Here is a 17669-nt window from a genome sequence, read left to right as displayed (position 1 = left end):
CTATTATTTGTTGAATCAATAAATCCTTCTTCAAGGCCTCCAATAATCGAGAAATTTCTGAAAAACTTCAGTGAGCTTTTCTTCTTTTTTGGCTGCTTCTTTCTGAAGCTTCCACTGATCATTCTGAAGCTCGAGCTCTCGTGCTTTACATTTCTGCCACATGCGTCGAAACATCTTTTGTTCTTTCACCATTTTTACTCCAGCCGACTCATGACCGGCTCGTGTCTTTTTTTTATGCAGCGGGCTGCGTCGTAGTTGCTTCAGCTTTCGCTGATGCAAATTCATTGGATAATCTTCATACTGGTATAATTACATGCGTTGTATAATCTGCGAAAAGTTACATACGTATTAACAGTAGTGTCACCAAGGCTGGACACATATTGGAGACAACATTCATTGCAACTTGCAGCAGTGCTCAGGAGGATGTACATGCTTACAAAGCGGTAGAAAGAAATACACAATTACGCACATAAAACAATGCAAACACTGTTTTTGTGCGTGTGATTGCGTCTGTTTGTGAAATTATCATGGCTCACTAAGTAACCCATCGGCACATATTAGGTAGATACTGACCTGTGAAACGGAGAGGCTTTCGCAGTTGCTTTCAACAGCAAGCCTGGCGTCATTTCCAGGCACAGACCCACGGAAGTGGTGTATTCGCCAATAAAATGGCCACATCACCACACCAGAAGCTGGAGTTCTTTTTTCTGCAATGAACGAAAGTGCCAGCTTACTATTAGCGACAGAAGCAAGTCGAAAAGATATTCTGCGCTTGTGTATGACACCACCTTATGGCACAAGGCTTTGAACAGCGGCATATTTGGATTGAATTGTTGCGCATGCTGCATTTTATATTCAAATTCAATAAGAGTATCCAGTTGCAAGACGACAGCATCAACTTACACAGAGCCCCTTCTTGGTAGTCGCCCTATAACGATAAAAAAATCTTAGCTATACTGGGTATCTCTAGAGTTAATGTTTACACAATGGACTTGTATACTGTAGGGCTTTCATTCCTGAGGACAAGTCCGTTCGTTGAAGCGTTGGCTTCAGGAACACACTGTCTTCCGTGGTTTTATTTTGCTGTTTTTTTCATCGCTTTAATATTTCATTTTCGGCTGAACTTGCACAATAAAGGCGCCTGAGAGAGGCCTTGTGAACGACCTTATAATTCATCTATGATGTTGCCTCGAAAAGGCAATACAATCAACGCAGGTGTAAATTTGTTTAATTTGACCACTAAATATGCATGCGAGAGTTTTTATGCGAGACACGTCGCCAAATCACACCGAAATGATCGTAAGGGGCAGAGCTTCTTCGCGCCGTTTTCCGCGAAAAACATTTGTTTGGTGGCAGCATTCACATGCACGGCGTAAGCTTCTCGGCAGTACACAAGCAGGATGTTCAAGTCAAAATTGTCACCTGTACTTGCTTTGCAGATTTTCGATCTTATTGTCTAGCTGGGATCACGTCCTCACAATGCAGTACCTGGCCAGCGCCTCTGTGATGGCAAAGTAAATTTTCCCATTCGACTTATGTCAACAAAGGCATGGGAGGTATTCTTCTCAAAGCGTCATCAAAATCAGCGTCTCCTCTTCGGTCCAGTTCGCGCGCTCACTGGAACATGCCAACTCTTCTTTTATTTATTTATTCTTTGTTTAAACAGAGTGAAGTGGCGAGTCGGACTGGCCAAAGATCGGTAAGCAAAAAACGAAAACAGGTGAAGAAAGCAGGGAAAGTGAGCTCAATGACGATGGTGATGAAAGTACCAGTCTTGCATTCTTGTTTGCCAAAGTTCCGCTAAGAGTGGCATGCATTTAAATATTATTTATTTTCACTCTATAACCTTCAAAGCGTTTTCTTTGAGAATTTAGTGCAGACAAAAGATAGTAAATTTGATTTTCAGTTCATTATGATTTGTTTTATATACTTTATATTATATCGCACTTCGCGAGCTGCGCCATCAAGAGTATGCATTTCTCAGTCAACTGAGTTCTGGTGAAGGCATTAGGTGGCGATTGGCATTTGGACGAATGCCGTTTCGTTTGCACATGTGGAACCGCGCGAATGGCGATAAATCTGAAGGCATTCGGAGATAAATGCCATCTTTTTGCCCGTGTGGCACGGGTACGAAAGAGATGTTGCGAAACGCCAATCACGCTGCCGCTGACAGCTTCAAACTGATGCGACTTCATACCACGCTGACGCCAGCTTTTGAGCCGGCAACGCTGTCACAGCAACAATGAACCCACGTGGTCAAACAGTTGCAAAACATCGTCACGGCATTCCTTACGCTGCAATAGCAGAAATATACTCGCCCTTACGTAAGCCATCACTCAGCATGAGCACGCCTCTAAAAAAAAATATGGTCAGAACAGACTCGCAAACAGCCCTACACGGGCTTTCCTCTAGAACCAACTCCCTCTAAACATAATGGCTTAGCTAACTCCCTACTACCTAGGGACATCATAATCCCTATATATTATACAGCCTAGAGGGGACGCCAGGTCACTCTTCTTCCTTAGGAAACTCCCGGACTCACGCTGAGGCCTCGATACCCTGGTGTTCACATACTTCCCAGGGTTGGCCTGATGTTTATCTGCCGACAGTGGACCACGCAGAACGCCCTAGAGAACGAAGGGGCTGCTTGCCATCCCCCCGAATAGACCCAAGAGAGCTTCTTAGACCAACTGTACTTTTTTCTAGAAAAAAAACTGCACTCTTGAAGAAAGCACAAACACCCCCCCCCCCCCCCCCCCCCCGCTGCTGAATGACAATACACTGCACAAAGTACAACAGGCCCCGAATACACCTCATTGCCAAGTGTGCGGTTCAGAACCGACTCTATTCCACACATACTGGCTCTGTCCTAGAGCCAATACACCACAACACCAACCACTCCGCTCCAAAATACTTCCATGGGAGCCCTAGGTCACGAATATTGCCGAAACAACCTCCTCGTAGACGATTATTGTTAACCGTATACGTACCATCTTAGGGGAGGCCAGTAAAACCTCCCCATAGAGCTTAGACTCAGATTTTGGTTTCAAAATAAAATGTTTGTTTCTTTCTCTCTGCACTGACAACCGGCGGCTTCCCCCTCACTCCAACATTGGCATCACAAGCCGAGATCACGGTATACCCCCGCCTTTCCACGCAACGAATTAACCATGGGCAGCACAGCCCCACCCATTGGTGAAGACTTAATGGTGTCATCCATTGGCAGATTTACAGCACTTCCGCTAATACTTTTTTCTGCTCTATGCGGAGCAAGCCTATTTTATTGGAGGATTGAGAGTGGTCCCGAGGAGTTCCTTGGCAGATCTTGAGCACCTCCGTCGCGAGATCCACTCCACGGAGTAACTTTTCACCCCGTGCCTTGAAACGGTGCCAACTTTAGGTGCGCCAATAGACGTCGGTCGTAGCGCCTCGCGTCTAGGGTCACCTTTTGCTAGCGCAGTGTCCATGTCTACACCATGCCCACTCAAACAAGAAGAGAGACGCGTGCATCGTGCTCTATTGTGACCCTGCCATTGGCTCCAGAGAGAGCGCGTGTGTTCCATTGGTAGATTCCCTTCTGTACCCAGAGTGGAATGCTTCGGCACAGAGTTCATGGGTCACTCCAAATCCGGCAATCTATGACGCCATAAAGGTCTGGCAATAGAACTGCCGTGGTTTTCGCGGAAAATGTAGCCTCCTTCAATAGCGCATTAACACACGCCTTGTTTGGTCAGATGTTATAGCGGTTCAGAAGCCTGAAACGTCACCCATAATTCCAGGTTATGAGTCCTATAATAGTTCGTTGAAGGCAGAGCGTCGATTATGATTGACAAAGTGCTAACCGTAGTTGGCTTAGACAACGTCCCGGGCACCAACTTAGACCATGTATATGTGGAGCTTATTCTCACGCAAAAAAAAGAAAGGAGAGAAGCGAAGTGCCATTCATTGTCAATATATATAGAAACCCAAAGCAAAAAGCCACTGGTTTTTATGCCACTATCCAAGGTGCCTACATCCAAAGAAAGAAACTCTTACTGCTCGGAGACTTCACCGCTCTCGACTAACGCTGTGGTTACAACCGTGCGGACGTCAAAGGCAAACACCTTGCTGCTACCACCAAAAGATTTCAGCTTGAACTGCTTATGGTTCCCGCATTCCCTACCCGGATCGGAAGCAGTTTGTGCAGGGACACTTGCCCCAATTTCACCTTCGCCCGTGGCAGTGCAAACTATACCTAGGACAACCTGCAGGAATACTTGGGCATCGTTTACTGCAATCTCCACACAAAAGTTACAGAGAGTGCAGAGTATCGATTTATTGCACAAGCACGCATCACAAACTGGGACACCATCCGTCGTGAGAGCGAACATTCACTCAACAGCCTTACAAGCCTTACTGACTGGTGCACTCAACCTAAAGAAATTAGAGAGCGTTGGACTACCACCATTAACAGAACACCTGTACTGGCGCAAGTGAACGGCCATCTCCTACATCCTTGAGAAACCTGAAGGAGCCTCGTCCGCAGATGGAGGACGCAGAAACATATCCGACGTCTTAAGCTAAGGATGGCAGCACTCACCACTCAGGCCGAGCAGTACACTGCAGAACTGGCGCGACTCAATCGGGCCCAGTTCAACGACTCTCTTAGAGGCTCACTGAGCACGGCCCGCACGTGGCACATTCTGCGTGCTTTCATTGACCACACCAGCACTAAAAATGACACGAATATATCAGTCATATGCCTCATTCACGCCTTTAAGGGTACGGAAGATGAGCTGCTGAATCAAGTCAAGAGTGAATACTTTGGTGATTTCGACTCAGTTACAACTCAAGCAACGTATCGTAGACGTGCCAACGACACTCTCAACCGACCAATAACGGTGGATGATGTTTATGCAGCCAATCGCAGCAGCAACCGCAACACAGCGGCTGGGGCAGACGGAATCACGTACTCCCCTGTCAGCAACCTCAGCGGCAACACCATACAAGAAATCATGGCGTTTCTCATCATCATAGGCAAAGTGGCACACTTCCCCCTGAATGGAAGCACGCGGAGGTCATAATGATGCCGAAGTCACGCATAAAGCTTGAGATCGAAAATCTCCGACCAAATATTCCTCACTTCCTGCCTTGGTGAACTCTTCGAACGCGTCATCACGTACTGCGTGCAAGAATATTTTGAATACAATGACATTTTCCCGCACCTAAGGTACGGGTACCCGGCACATCTTTGAACACAGAATGTACTGCTTCAATTAAAAGAACTCACTGGTAACGCCTCCAGCAACGAGAAAATAATATGATCGCTTAAGACATTAAGGGTGCCTTTGATAACGTTAGCCAGCAGGCCATACTTGAAGGCCTCGAGGCTCTTTATTGTGGGCAGAGCCTCTGCAATTACGTTGAGACATCCATGTCAAACCACACCACCACGATTGGTATCGGCTCTGTTTGATCACATGTTATCAGGGTTTCGAACAAGAGCATCCCACAGGGTTTAGTGATTTCCCCGCCACTATTTAATGTAGCTATGGTTGGCTCGGCACACGAGCTCTACCGCATCGGCGGCATCCATCACGCAACGTACGCGGACGATACCACCGTCTGAGCCACGCATGCGTCCTTAGAGAAAAAGAATATAACCTGCAGCAGACAGCCACATGCGTCGAACAATATGTCCAGGCACGAGGCCTGGGCTGTGCAACAGAAAAATCTCAGCTTCTACGAATTTATTGACGCAGGCGTCCATCATCGGCGCAGAACGACCAAGGCTCCCGCCTCCACGTCGTCCCTGCTGATCAACAAAACTCAGAGAAAGCCACCAATCGAATATTAGGCATGTGGATTCAATCGAACCACCATGTGAACGCACACTTTTCCTCCTCCGCACCGCTAAACTACAAGTGGCCTGAATGGTATCTCGGGTAGCCACTCGTCACCATGGCATGCGCGAGGAGGCCACCCTGAAACTCATACGAAGCCTCGTGGTCAGTAAGGTTACATACAGCTTGCCCTACTGACGGCTCATCAAAAGCGAACAGGACAACGTAGACGCAATGATCCGCAAGGCCTACAAAGCAGCACTCAAGCTACCACCCAGGCACTCGCTCATGCAGGCTCCTTGCATTGGGTCTGTAGAACACCTATGCAGATCTTTGTGAAGCAAAACTCACCACACAACTGCAGCGGCTCATGCGAAAACCTACAGGCAGTGAGCTGCTCCTATGCTTCGACTACATCGACCAGTTTCACGACACAGCTCGCCGCAAACCCATTTCCAACCAGCTTCGTGCCACTTATAAGGTCACTCCCATCCCCCGCAATATGGATCCCCGATTGCACCAGGGCCGGCGGAGAGCCAAAGTGCAAGCCTTCGAACGCACTCGTCCGCACAACAATACTACGTACTATGTTGACTCCACCAACTACGTTTATACAAACAATAAAGGTAGTAGCCACAGTCGTGGACCGTACACTGGCATTACGTCCTAGCGCTTCCGTGCAGTTCTTGTACATCACCGAGGCTGAAGAAAGTGCCAACGTGTTTTCTCTTGTTCGGTACCCAAAAGCTATCAGTCGCTACGCCTCTTTTCACAGCCGCGACCCACCTCATTTTTCTTTCTTCATTCAATGGAAATCGATACCTGCGTTTGCCTTTCACGCTCGAGTTGGAGTAGTCAATGGCTGAACAACCGACAATCGTTTATCAGGACGAAGATAAACGGGCGACCGCGCACGTGAATTGCGAATAATTTGAGGCTTGTGATGGAGCGGTTCCCCGTCATCTACTCTTTTCAAACCAGAAGCCGGTAGCAGATGGTGTATCCCACTATCTCTTGCTCTTTTAATGGTCACCTATTTTGTTTCACTTGTTCATAGCAAATAACTTGAAGGCGTGCATGACTGCTGCAAACGTACATGTTGAATTGAAATTACGTCGCCTACACTTCTAAGATGACAATTTGGCACATACGGTTGATACACTCGTTTGTTCGTAGCAATGCGCAATGTTCATTGACTGTCGCACCGCCTAGCGGAATTCAGGAGCGTCCTCTCAAGGATGATCAGTAGGCGGACGCTCCTAATCCTTTCTTGATGTTCCTTGTTCGGTGGTACTAGCTGCAGTGTTAACGTGTTAGCAAGAAACGAACACATACCACTTTGCATCTTTCGTGCATCAGTGAATATACCGGACCATCCGTGGCACGATATATTTGGTTCGTTCTTGCGAGACGCGAAGTTTTCGTGAAAAGGCAACTCGCGCTTTCTATTAAAGCCCGCAGAGTACACATATCAGCTTCGCGTGGTTTTATGCCACCACTTTGGATAGTTAGATATTATCGCCTGCCAATTTCAGTTTAAAATCGCTTGTTGTACGTGCGTATAGCATTCGTCAGTGCTTTTGTAGTGCATGAATTCTATAACTTTTATTTTATGCGGAAAGTAGCGTCAGGTCACGATTTGCGCTTACAAACTGTGGCCTACGCTGCGCCGCTTGTTTTTCACGTTTGTAGATAGATGACAGCTCACTGCAAGGGATTCTTTTTTTTTCGGGTACTGGAGTGAAATGATCTCCGCACCCTCAAATAAAAATGGTAAGTGACGCCATGTAAGTGTTGTGCGTGGTGAATGGTCGACGTGTTGTATGTGCTATTGGAGTGATCTGGCGGAGAGAATTCCTTAGATTACTTTGAGCATCGATGTTCAAAGAAACTGCCCTGAGGTCGAGGATTTTTCACTGAACGTAAATGGTTTCCCCAGTGCGCTGAGAATGACAGCGTCGATGAACGATCAGCTGCTAGCTCACAAGCAGAGAGTTGCACTTCACGTCCCGTCACGGGTTAATATTTTTCACGCTCATAAGTTACTGTAATTGTATTTATTATAGAGTATCCTTCAGCTAACTCAAAATAAAAGGATACTTTTTTTGTGCCTTGAATGTACTTCAATTACAGCGGACTTTACAAAGTGCCGCATGCCACCGACACTCTGGAGCCCGACCAGCGAAGTGAAATGGTTAGAGCAATATAATATGCAGTTACGACTACAGTCGATGCTAACTTTTTCTGCACTTCACCGGTGCTGTCTGAACGAAATTGTTGGTCAACAAATTTTCCTGACTTCGTCGCCCAAAGCATACGCGTGTCGATATCCTTGTTTAGAGCACACAGATGAAATATGCAGCATTCGAGTGAAGGGAATTGCACATTGTTAAAGTCTCATTAAGGCTGTGACACAAGCCTAATGGGAAGTCAAATGCTCCTGTTTCGTCGAAGAAGCAGCTGCATGATACTTATAGCTCAAGTAATGACGACGGCGTATTATGTTTGCAAACCATCGCATTGAAATAATGTCGTAAACGTTCATCGTGGTTCTTGCGGCATTCCAAGTTTCCAGAAGCAAAAGCACGTCTGCTTTGGTTAGCACGGCAACACGTTCGATGTCATTGGCATGAGCGTTGATAAAGCTACTGTTTAGCAGTGTTGTAGTCATGCTGATCGGCAGCATTGATCAACGGCACTGTTAACAGCAGCGGTGACCAGCATCAAGCGATAGTCACCGACAAAATTCGGTCTTGTGCAACCGCGACGGTGCGCTACTCGCTATAGTGTTGTACTACTGCGGCGAATCCGCTAGACAGGCTCGGCACGAATGATCTCGGAGCGCCGTCCAGTCCATACGTGAGTTTTAGTTCCCGTAGTTTTCTGTAGCACGCACAGAAGTACGCAAAGCATCACTGATACACGGTCGATCAGGTGACACCACTATCCTTTGCATTGTGGCAAGAAATGAGGTAGCGAACATTCAGCAGTTCGTATTGGTTGGGAATTAAAGTATTTTGGTTCGATATACCTTCATTTGACGATCAAGAGTTCATCCGGTGAAAGCGGCATGGGGGGTACTTCCATGCGTCTTATCTTTTCCTATGCCAGTTCCCGGGTTGATCACCCTTCCGCAGCTATCTTGGATTGCACAGCACGCCACCTATAGGCCGTAGGCATTGCGAATACATTTTATTTGGCTCTTAACCGTGTCTGTAGGATTAGCAAAGTGTACAAGCTTCATAGGCTTTGTGCTATTGTTTGAGTGCACCCAAAGAATGCTATTAAAATTGAATAATTTGGCGGGTTCTATGTCCATCCCTCATTCCCTTCAGCGACGTTCATACCTCCCCTGCGCATGTGCATCCCTCTCTCTATTCGCTCTTACGCTCCGCTCTCTCTCTCCCCTGAGTGGGCGGTGAGTTTTACCTGAGTACAAACAATGATTTTGTAGCCGTTCATCGTCGTTCTTGCGGCACTCCAAGTTTCCAGAACCCAAAGCACGTCTACTTTGGTTAGCACGGCAACACGTTCGATGTCGTTGGCGTGTGCGTTGATAAACAGTTTGTTTAGCAGTGCTACAGTCATGCTCATCGGCAGCGTTGGTCAACGGCACTGTTCACGTCAGTGGTGACCGGCGTGAAGTGATAGCCGCCAGCAGAATTCGTCAAGTAGAGGAGGTTCTGAATGTTGGTACACCTGCTTAAGGCGATGTAGACGAGCTTTCTTGCGGGCCGTACACCATCTTACCGCTGCTTCACATCTACGCATGGTGCTCTTTACCGGCATATTTGTCATTTGTTTTTCAAGTAAATGCATCTTACTGTTAGTTACTGGCTATGTTTGTGAGGTGTGCCTGGGTGCACAAAGATATGACGTACTGTTTGTGCAATAAATTTAGTTGCAAATTGGTGAGTCTATGTTTTGCTGCCAGTAAGGCACGGTCTAGTCTTTCTAGCCTTTAGTCGTAACCGTCAAGGCTAAGGGTAATAATTTTGCCTTGAATAAAAAGAAACGAAAAAAATCAAGTGCGTGAAGTACTTCTTTATGGCCCCTTCTGCTGTCACCAGAAGTGCGCAGCATTAGCATTTGACACAGGTGAGTTAGCAGAGCCTAGCCGCTGTAGCATCATAATGGGTGAAACTACAATTTCCTGGTTTCCCATTTATGTATTCGCCTTCAGTACGCAAATAAAAATTTCATCAAAAAAATATTGCGCAAAGTTTTCTATGTGCCTTCCATGTGACCGCGTGAGCACTCACGCACGTCACCAAGTGGCGTGTGCAGTCCTGTACAAGTTTGAAGGACGCATATCACGTTGAAACTAGCTTTTTCCAAAGGTGCAAGTGGCCAGGGCATGCAAAAGCACCCTATATTGAGAAGACGCAGCTAAGTAAGTATCTAGGTGACCACACTGATGACATGCTCTTATGCTATAGTAAGTTTCAAGATCGCAATCTAGCCCATCTAGTGGGTCCAGGTTCGCTAACAGAACAGATTCGTCGGAAGGTACAACATTTCTGTACTCACTGATTTTCTTTAAGACAACAACCGTGCTAATGCTTATGGCGTTGCCAATGCATCAACGGGATCATGCATTCATATATAAACACATATGTGATGATCAGCGGCTCCTATCATTCACCGTTGTAGAAGCACGCTACGGTAATGCCGAATGCGCAAACATGTCAGCTCACGCGAATCACGCACGTTTGTGCACTTTGCCTTTTCTAATCGTTTCAACTCATTGAAGTCAAACCATTGTTGTTTTACGCCTAGCCTAATTATCTATTGGGTAGGAACTAGGCGCTACGCGTGAAACATTTATAAAAGACTGTCACTTACAGAGGCTTGTATATCAATAAGTCGCCTGCTGTGGGTACAAACCTAGCTCTATCAATTGGCTTTTCTCAAGCAATTTACGCATAAGCAAACGCATCTTAAAAAGTAACAACTTGCGCAGGTGAGCGCATACTTCGACTATTGTGACCGTGAGATCCCCCATCGGCGTCGCAGCGACATCACGCGGTTCTTTGACATGGGCTACCTGAACAACGTGCACCATGACCAGACCATCGCTACCATTGGCCCAGATACGCAAGCGAGTGATATGGTGCGTCTGGAGCGCTTCAGCTGGGACTTTGCAGAGGGAGCGGAAGAGAGCCGCCAGAAGATTGACCATTATGCTCGCCTCTATGTCAACGCGTTTGAACCAGACGAGATACTTCCTCAGGGTACGTAGTGCTGCCGCCGATGTTGCTGATATTCCTAGTAATATTGCTGGTAAGAGCAGTATTAGCACATATACGGCTGCTACAGTTACGACACACGGCTATCTCTTGACCTATACTTATATATAAATTTTTTTTTCGTTGTGTAATATTTGAACCTGATAACCTTACGCAGCTCGTTTCAGAGAAATTCCGGTGTTGGCGTCGCTGACAGCGTCTCCAGTTGTGAGTGAGAAAACATTGTCTTGTGCATGATAAAAATAAATAAAAACCTGCCAATAAAATAAAAAAAGTTCAGTAGCAATGAGAATCAATCCCAGGCTCTCTGCGTGGGAATCAGGTGTGATACCAGAGAGGCGCGCCAATCATCGAAACTGATGCGAAAAAAAAAACAATATGAATTTCATGTACTAGAAGTTGACATTATATTGCGTCCAGACAAAAAGCGAGGCCTTAACTTTACACCCATTTTGTTCGTGTAGTAGAAGAAACTTCTTCAATCCACGCCATATTAGGTGATAGAAACAGAATCGCGTCAGGCGTCTAGACTTGTGAGATGCCCAGCAAGTGGGTGTTAGAAAAGCCCAGCCATAACAGGGCTCTCAAACTTATGTTCGCATGTTGTTTTACGTACGCGTAAAGGCCCCTTTGCTGATTCGCAAAAAGAATTATGACGCAGTGGGAACTTGGCAACTGAACTTGCAGTAGACTTTCTACGATAGTTTGAAACGGCCAGTGTTGCACGCACAGTCGTTCGTTCCCTCAGGGCACGGTTGAGACATACACCCAGACCGAAGCTAGGCTAGTTATTAAGAAGGTGACTCGCGCAGGGCCCGGTTACGCTATTGTGGTCTACTCTTGAAGGTGAAGCTCAAGCGTTCTACAAGTTTTGTCACTGTTGTTTAATCGTCATATAATATACATAATGCTCAACGGCGTCACCTCTGCCATATCCACCAATAGCTACTGCTTGTATTAATAATAATAATAACATTAATTATTATTATTATTATTATTATTATTATTATTATTATTATTATTATTATTATTATTATTATTATTATTATTATTATTATTATTATTATTATTATTATTATTATTATTATTATTATGTACTTTTTATTTGCCCTGCAATATCAATTTTCTCGGATAACGTGCAAGGCTGGACCACAAATTTGCTTACGATCGTTTTTCTGCTACCCCGTCACTGCTGGGCGAACAAGATCAGAGGCTACATTTATGAGGTACTCAAGCTGCTTATATCAGCTTTTATGTGCCCATGCCACTGTGTAACCATGTTTGCACAGAAAATAAATTGATAAATAAACAAACGAATGAATGAACAAGTTGCGTGAGGCGGAGTCGTCATTGCGGTCGCCGCTGTTGGAGTTTGGCACAAAGCTAGAATGCGCACCTCAATGTAGATGACTCTTCTCCACCTTGCTCGCCTCATACATGACAAACGCGTTTTCGTACAAGAAACTACGCAGTGCCAGAAATAGTCTAGAAGTGACGTGGGAATACAGTGCACCATTCGTAGTAGCTGCTTGCTCACTCCCGCTGCCAATCACATTTACAACACGCGCGCCAAGCGTCGCTAGAGCAAGATCGTACGGCAGCGCCACTAGTTCTCATGACCACCCGCCTCTCCGGCGGAGCTTTCAAACTGAGTTTATTCTAGTAACGTTGGTGCCAACACCCCCTAGATTCCTGAGGCCTTTCCGATGGCTGCGTGACGTCACCCTGTGGGCCCTTGCGGGCGCTGCGTTCCGATGTTCCGGATCGTCGCTCTACCTTCTACTGAAGTTGTAATAGCCTGTGATGGGTGCGAAATACTATGCCATGTATTTGAGAAGCTTTCTCGAGAACAAGTGAAGCATTCTGAAGGTAGCTTCACTCTGGTAAGAAGAAACCATACGACACAAGATGAGTTTTATTCTGTTAAAACATAACTTTTTCTTCAGTGTAGCTGATTTCCGTGCTGCAGCCTTCTTCTGTGCATTGTCAAGGATGCTGTCAGCTTTCATTCTGCAGACGTTGTTCAAGACAACATTGGTCTCTGTGCGAACTACCAAGTGCAAGATAGTTTGTGCGGTGTGGCCATTTAAAGATGTTCAAATGTCGATCTGTGGTTACAACAAAGAAAATGCTACTGAAGAGACGACACCGCATTGGTCACTGCATGAGGGAAAGTCTTTGGAATATTCTCTCAATGAAAGTTTCTGCAGAACTAGCTGCGTTACTAGAACCATGTCACAGCTCTACCCCAAGCACAGCACTTGGAACAGCGCTACCACAAGAAAGCGATCAAAGTTTGATTCCGTTCTGAACATCAGAAAGTGAGAGATGTGGGAGAGCAGTCAATGAGCATTTAACTTAAGGAGAAGTGTTTTCTTTGAGAACAAGCCTTACTCACTTGTTAGTGATAGGTACTGTCCGAAAATTATTGCAGATTCCTGGCAGCTCCAGCTTGAAGTCCGAATATGAAAACACCTTGTTCCTCTTTTTGCTAAAATTGTCCAGACTCAAGGGACCTGTTTATAGCTTCTTGCAAAGTAGTACTCTCCCTTCTTGCGATCTTCCTCGCTGGCGATTCAAGACATGTTGGCTTTGAGGACAAGTATTTTGGACAGTTTGGAAAGACAGCGGGTAAAACATTGTGCTTCAGCTTGCCTTTCTCCCATTCTATTTTCAATATCGTTCATCTTGACGTGACAGCGTTGTTATAAAATCATCTGCTTGGAAGTGCAGCTCTCAAATCTTTGAGCGCAAAGAAAAAGGCGGCTGTTGTAAACTCTTTGCACATGAAACACTATACGCGTAGATATAACCTGCGAATAGCTGCTTCTTCAATATTATTTAACTGTGGTATAAGCACAAAGAGTTTCTTCTGCTTATACCACAGTTTCCGAATATATTCCAAATAACGAACGCTTATGCAGGGCCCTATTTACAGGTACGCGTGAGTTGCGCTTAATTCGCTCCAACTGCGCCAATAAAGCAGCCTTCTAGGCGTATATAGCTGTAGCATATCCGACGTACCGCGATTAGCCAGCCTTGGGACGTTTATTCGTCACATGTGCAAGAGTCCAAACGACATGTCTTCTGCTGACACAGCAAGGGAAGCGTAAAGTCCCCGTTGAGGCGCGTGGTCGACGCGGCACGATCAGGTGTGAAAAAAAAACAAGGAGGAGAGGGGGCAGCGCACCGCCTGCTGCGACTGTGTTCAGTTTTTCCCGTCGTCCCTACTACTGAGACTCGATCTCCTCATTGCACAGCAGCGCACACAGCAAAAGAACGCGCCCCGGCTTCTGGAACGCTCGTTTTACGTTCATTATGTTAATCAAAACTGCCAACTTAGCTCACGCACTCGCGAAATGCACCACGAATGACACTAAATCTTCATGGAGAAGCCACAACTACAAATGGAAATTTCTCCGCTAAATTTAGCGGCAGTTTGGCAACAACAACCCCCAAAGTCTGGCAACTGACTTATGAAACGCCAAACAGAACCTTGCCCTCCGTGGCACCCAGAAACACAACCCCGACCCATGTTGCACGAACTTGCATGCAGTCGTTGCGATCCCGCACCAAACCTCACATCGGGCGTTAAAACGGGCACGCTGAAAAAAAAAGAATGCTTGCACGGACACGAAGAACACTGAATTGAGCGCGAACATACACTACGAAGAACACATATTGCACAGCAGCTTTGTGCACACGCACTGCCTTGCCCGGGCAAGCGCGCCGAGAACAGACGTGGCGCCAGTGTAGTGAGACGCTTTTCCAGTTTTTCCGCTGGACACTCTCCGTAACGTAGCACGTTGTTAAAGGGCGATGTGAAGAGGCCTGACGAATTTTTAAAGTGTCTTGCCTGTGCCCACTCCCTCTCTCCTGTGGTGTTCCTTGCTGCGGCGTTTACGCCACCATTGCGCATCGCCTCCTCCTCTCTCTCTTACCGGACATTCCCCTTTTCTTGCCTTAAAACGCCGACGCAGGCAGCGTCTCCGAGCGACTTTCTTGGTTGTAAACACTGATTTCTCGCTCTGCACAACCTCTCACTGGTCACCCTTTATATAGGCACCAGATCTTGACCTCCAAGGAGATTGCCGGGGGAGATTTCTCCTATGCGTTGTTGAGAGAGTGAGAGAGAATAGGTTTTATAACACACAGTGGGTCGGCAGTTTAGGCTTGGTGGGTTCAAGTGGTGGTGCCGACTCCCTTGACTCGGGTGGCATCCTGGGCCTGCCGAATGACCCCGAGCTAGGCGTTCAGCAGCGTGTTTTGGAAGGCCGGCTCCTAGCGACGGCAGCGCCGATGAAGAAGGTCCCACGAAGCTTCCGCAGCCGGGGCGACGGCGAGAACGAACGATCTTGAGGCTACCTGTGGTCTGAAATTTACATTGCAATCGGCAGCGTTTTCACGGCATTTGTCACCGGTAATTCCCAGAGCACACGGCTGAGAGTTACTCGGAGCCCACAAGCTTTACATGTATCGGTGGGGCATAAGTTCGGGTATAGCAGGGGCGTAAGATAGCCGGGTTTGTATAATAATAAGTTTAGAGTAAGCGAAAGCTTACAGCATGGCGTCTGTTTAATTTATCGTGTGGTGGTGGGAACTTACGTCTTACGCCTATAATGCTGGGTGATGTCTCGGAACGTTGTCAAACAATCACCCCACGACCATAGTGATTCCTCTTCCTGTGTGTCTGTCAAAGTGTCTCAATACAGCATACCCAATGCCCCGTAATCGGAATCAGAGCCGGCCGCCATATATTTGGCTGCGGCTCAGTTAGAGAGATTTCGAGCCGTAACGTTAGCCACCTCGATTTCCGCGAGCGGGACGTCGGTGTTTTCAGAGTCCATAGGAGGAAAACTGTTGGAATTTGTGTTTGCGTGCGCGACACCGAGTCGTCATCGCCGCACAATTGAAAAATGCAGGCCACTTCCCGCGACAGATGGCCGTGCACGAAACCTCGGACTGCCGCCTCCGAATTGCTTATCAAGATCTCTGCATTCGGCACCACTACGAGAGCTAAGGCTATCGCGGCTTCTATATGAGCATTTCTCAGAAATTTTCGGCGACATTGAGCGTATCTATCTATCTATCTATCTATCTATCTATCTATCTATCTATCTATCTATCTATCTATCTATCTATCTATCTATCTATCTATCTATCTATCTATCTATCTATCTGTCTATCTGTCTATCTATCTATCTATCTATCTATCTATCTATCTGTCTATCTATCTATCTATCTATCTATCTATCTATCTATCTATCTATCTATCTATCTATCTATCTATCTATCTATCTATCTATCTATCTATCTATCTATCTATCTATCTATCTAACCACCTACTACTTTTGGCTCTCCTGGCCGTTTCGCAAATGGCATCAATACCAAGCTTGGTATGGCATAACATGGCTGTATGAAGAACATATTTGACTAGCCATAACATTAAAATCATTATATGTCTGTCAGTAATGTTATGATTTACATTACATGGTTCAGCAGCCTTGCGGTAGTTTCGTTCACATGGCATGTAGCAAAACTGGTATGGTATGACATGATTGCATGACGAACACAAGGGACAGATTCTAACATGAAAATCATGACCTGCGTGTCATGTAACATGACAACATGCCGCGCTCATGACTCGCTCCTGGCCGTTTCGCTAGAATCACATATACCTGATTTGGTATTACAGTACGTGAAAGGATGACGCATATATGTGACTGGTGCAAACATGAGAGTCACGAGATGCGTGTCATGTAACTACATGCGATGCCCATGCTGCGCTGGCGGCTGTTTCGCTAGCTTCACTTATACTAAATTTGATATTACGGAACGCGAACGGATGACGAAGGTATGATACTGGTGCAAACATGATAACATGATCTGCATGTCATGTAACAACATAACTACATGCCACGCTCATTATGCTACAGTTGTCGTTTCACTAGCTTCACTTATACCCAATTTGGTATTACGGGACGTGAAATTCGATGATGAAGCTATGATAGTGGTGCAAACCTGACAAACATGAGATGCGTGTCATGTAACAGGATGACTACATGCCATGCTCATGATGCACTTGCGGTCATTTCACTCAGCTTCACTTATACCGAATTTGGTATTACGGCACGTGAATGGATCGCGAAGTTATGATACTGGTGCAAACATAATAAACATGAGATGCCTGTCATGTAACAACATGACTACATGCTACGCTCATGATGTGCTCGCGGCCGTTTCGCTAGCTTCACATATGCCAGATTTCGTATTACGTGACGCCAATGGATGACGAAGGTATGTGACTAGTGCGAACGTGATAATCGTGAGATGCGGGTCATGTGAGAACATGACAACATGCCACAGTCGTGGCGCCAATACACTTTGACGTGACCCGGCGCGTGCGCACCGGTGTTCGTTTTGTCACGTGACGCCGGCGTTGCCACGCCAGGCGCCGGTCCTGCCATATACTCCCGGGCGAACGCCGCGCTGCGTTGCTTTCACGCATGAGCGTCAAAGCAACGCAGATTCGTGGCGGAGGGATGCCAGACACGCTGACGCCCATGCGTCACGTGTCACGAAAAGGCGGAGGCGCAGT

At 46.4% G+C, this 17669-nt stretch overlaps 1 protein-coding gene across 1 annotated transcript in view; it reads left to right on the top strand.

Annotated features, from left to right (window-relative positions):
- The window catches only part of LOC142783777 (leukocyte elastase inhibitor-like), a 67586-nt gene that overhangs the window by 25380 nt on the left and 24537 nt on the right, over window positions 1–17669 (top strand). The window contains exon 2 of the mRNA XM_075882345.1: window positions 10786–11056. Coding sequence (XP_075738460.1) covers window positions 10786–11056 — 271 coding nt within the window. The remainder of the gene's footprint in view (window positions 1–10785; window positions 11057–17669) is intronic.

The sequence above is a fragment of the Rhipicephalus microplus genome, unplaced genomic scaffold, assembly GCF_043290135.1.
Source record: "Rhipicephalus microplus isolate Deutch F79 unplaced genomic scaffold, USDA_Rmic scaffold_12, whole genome shotgun sequence".
NCBI classification, from domain to species: Eukaryota; Metazoa; Arthropoda; class Arachnida; order Ixodida; family Ixodidae; genus Rhipicephalus; species Rhipicephalus microplus.
The sequence above is the reverse complement of the archived record's forward strand: the minus strand, read 5'-3'. Positions and strand labels throughout refer to the sequence as shown.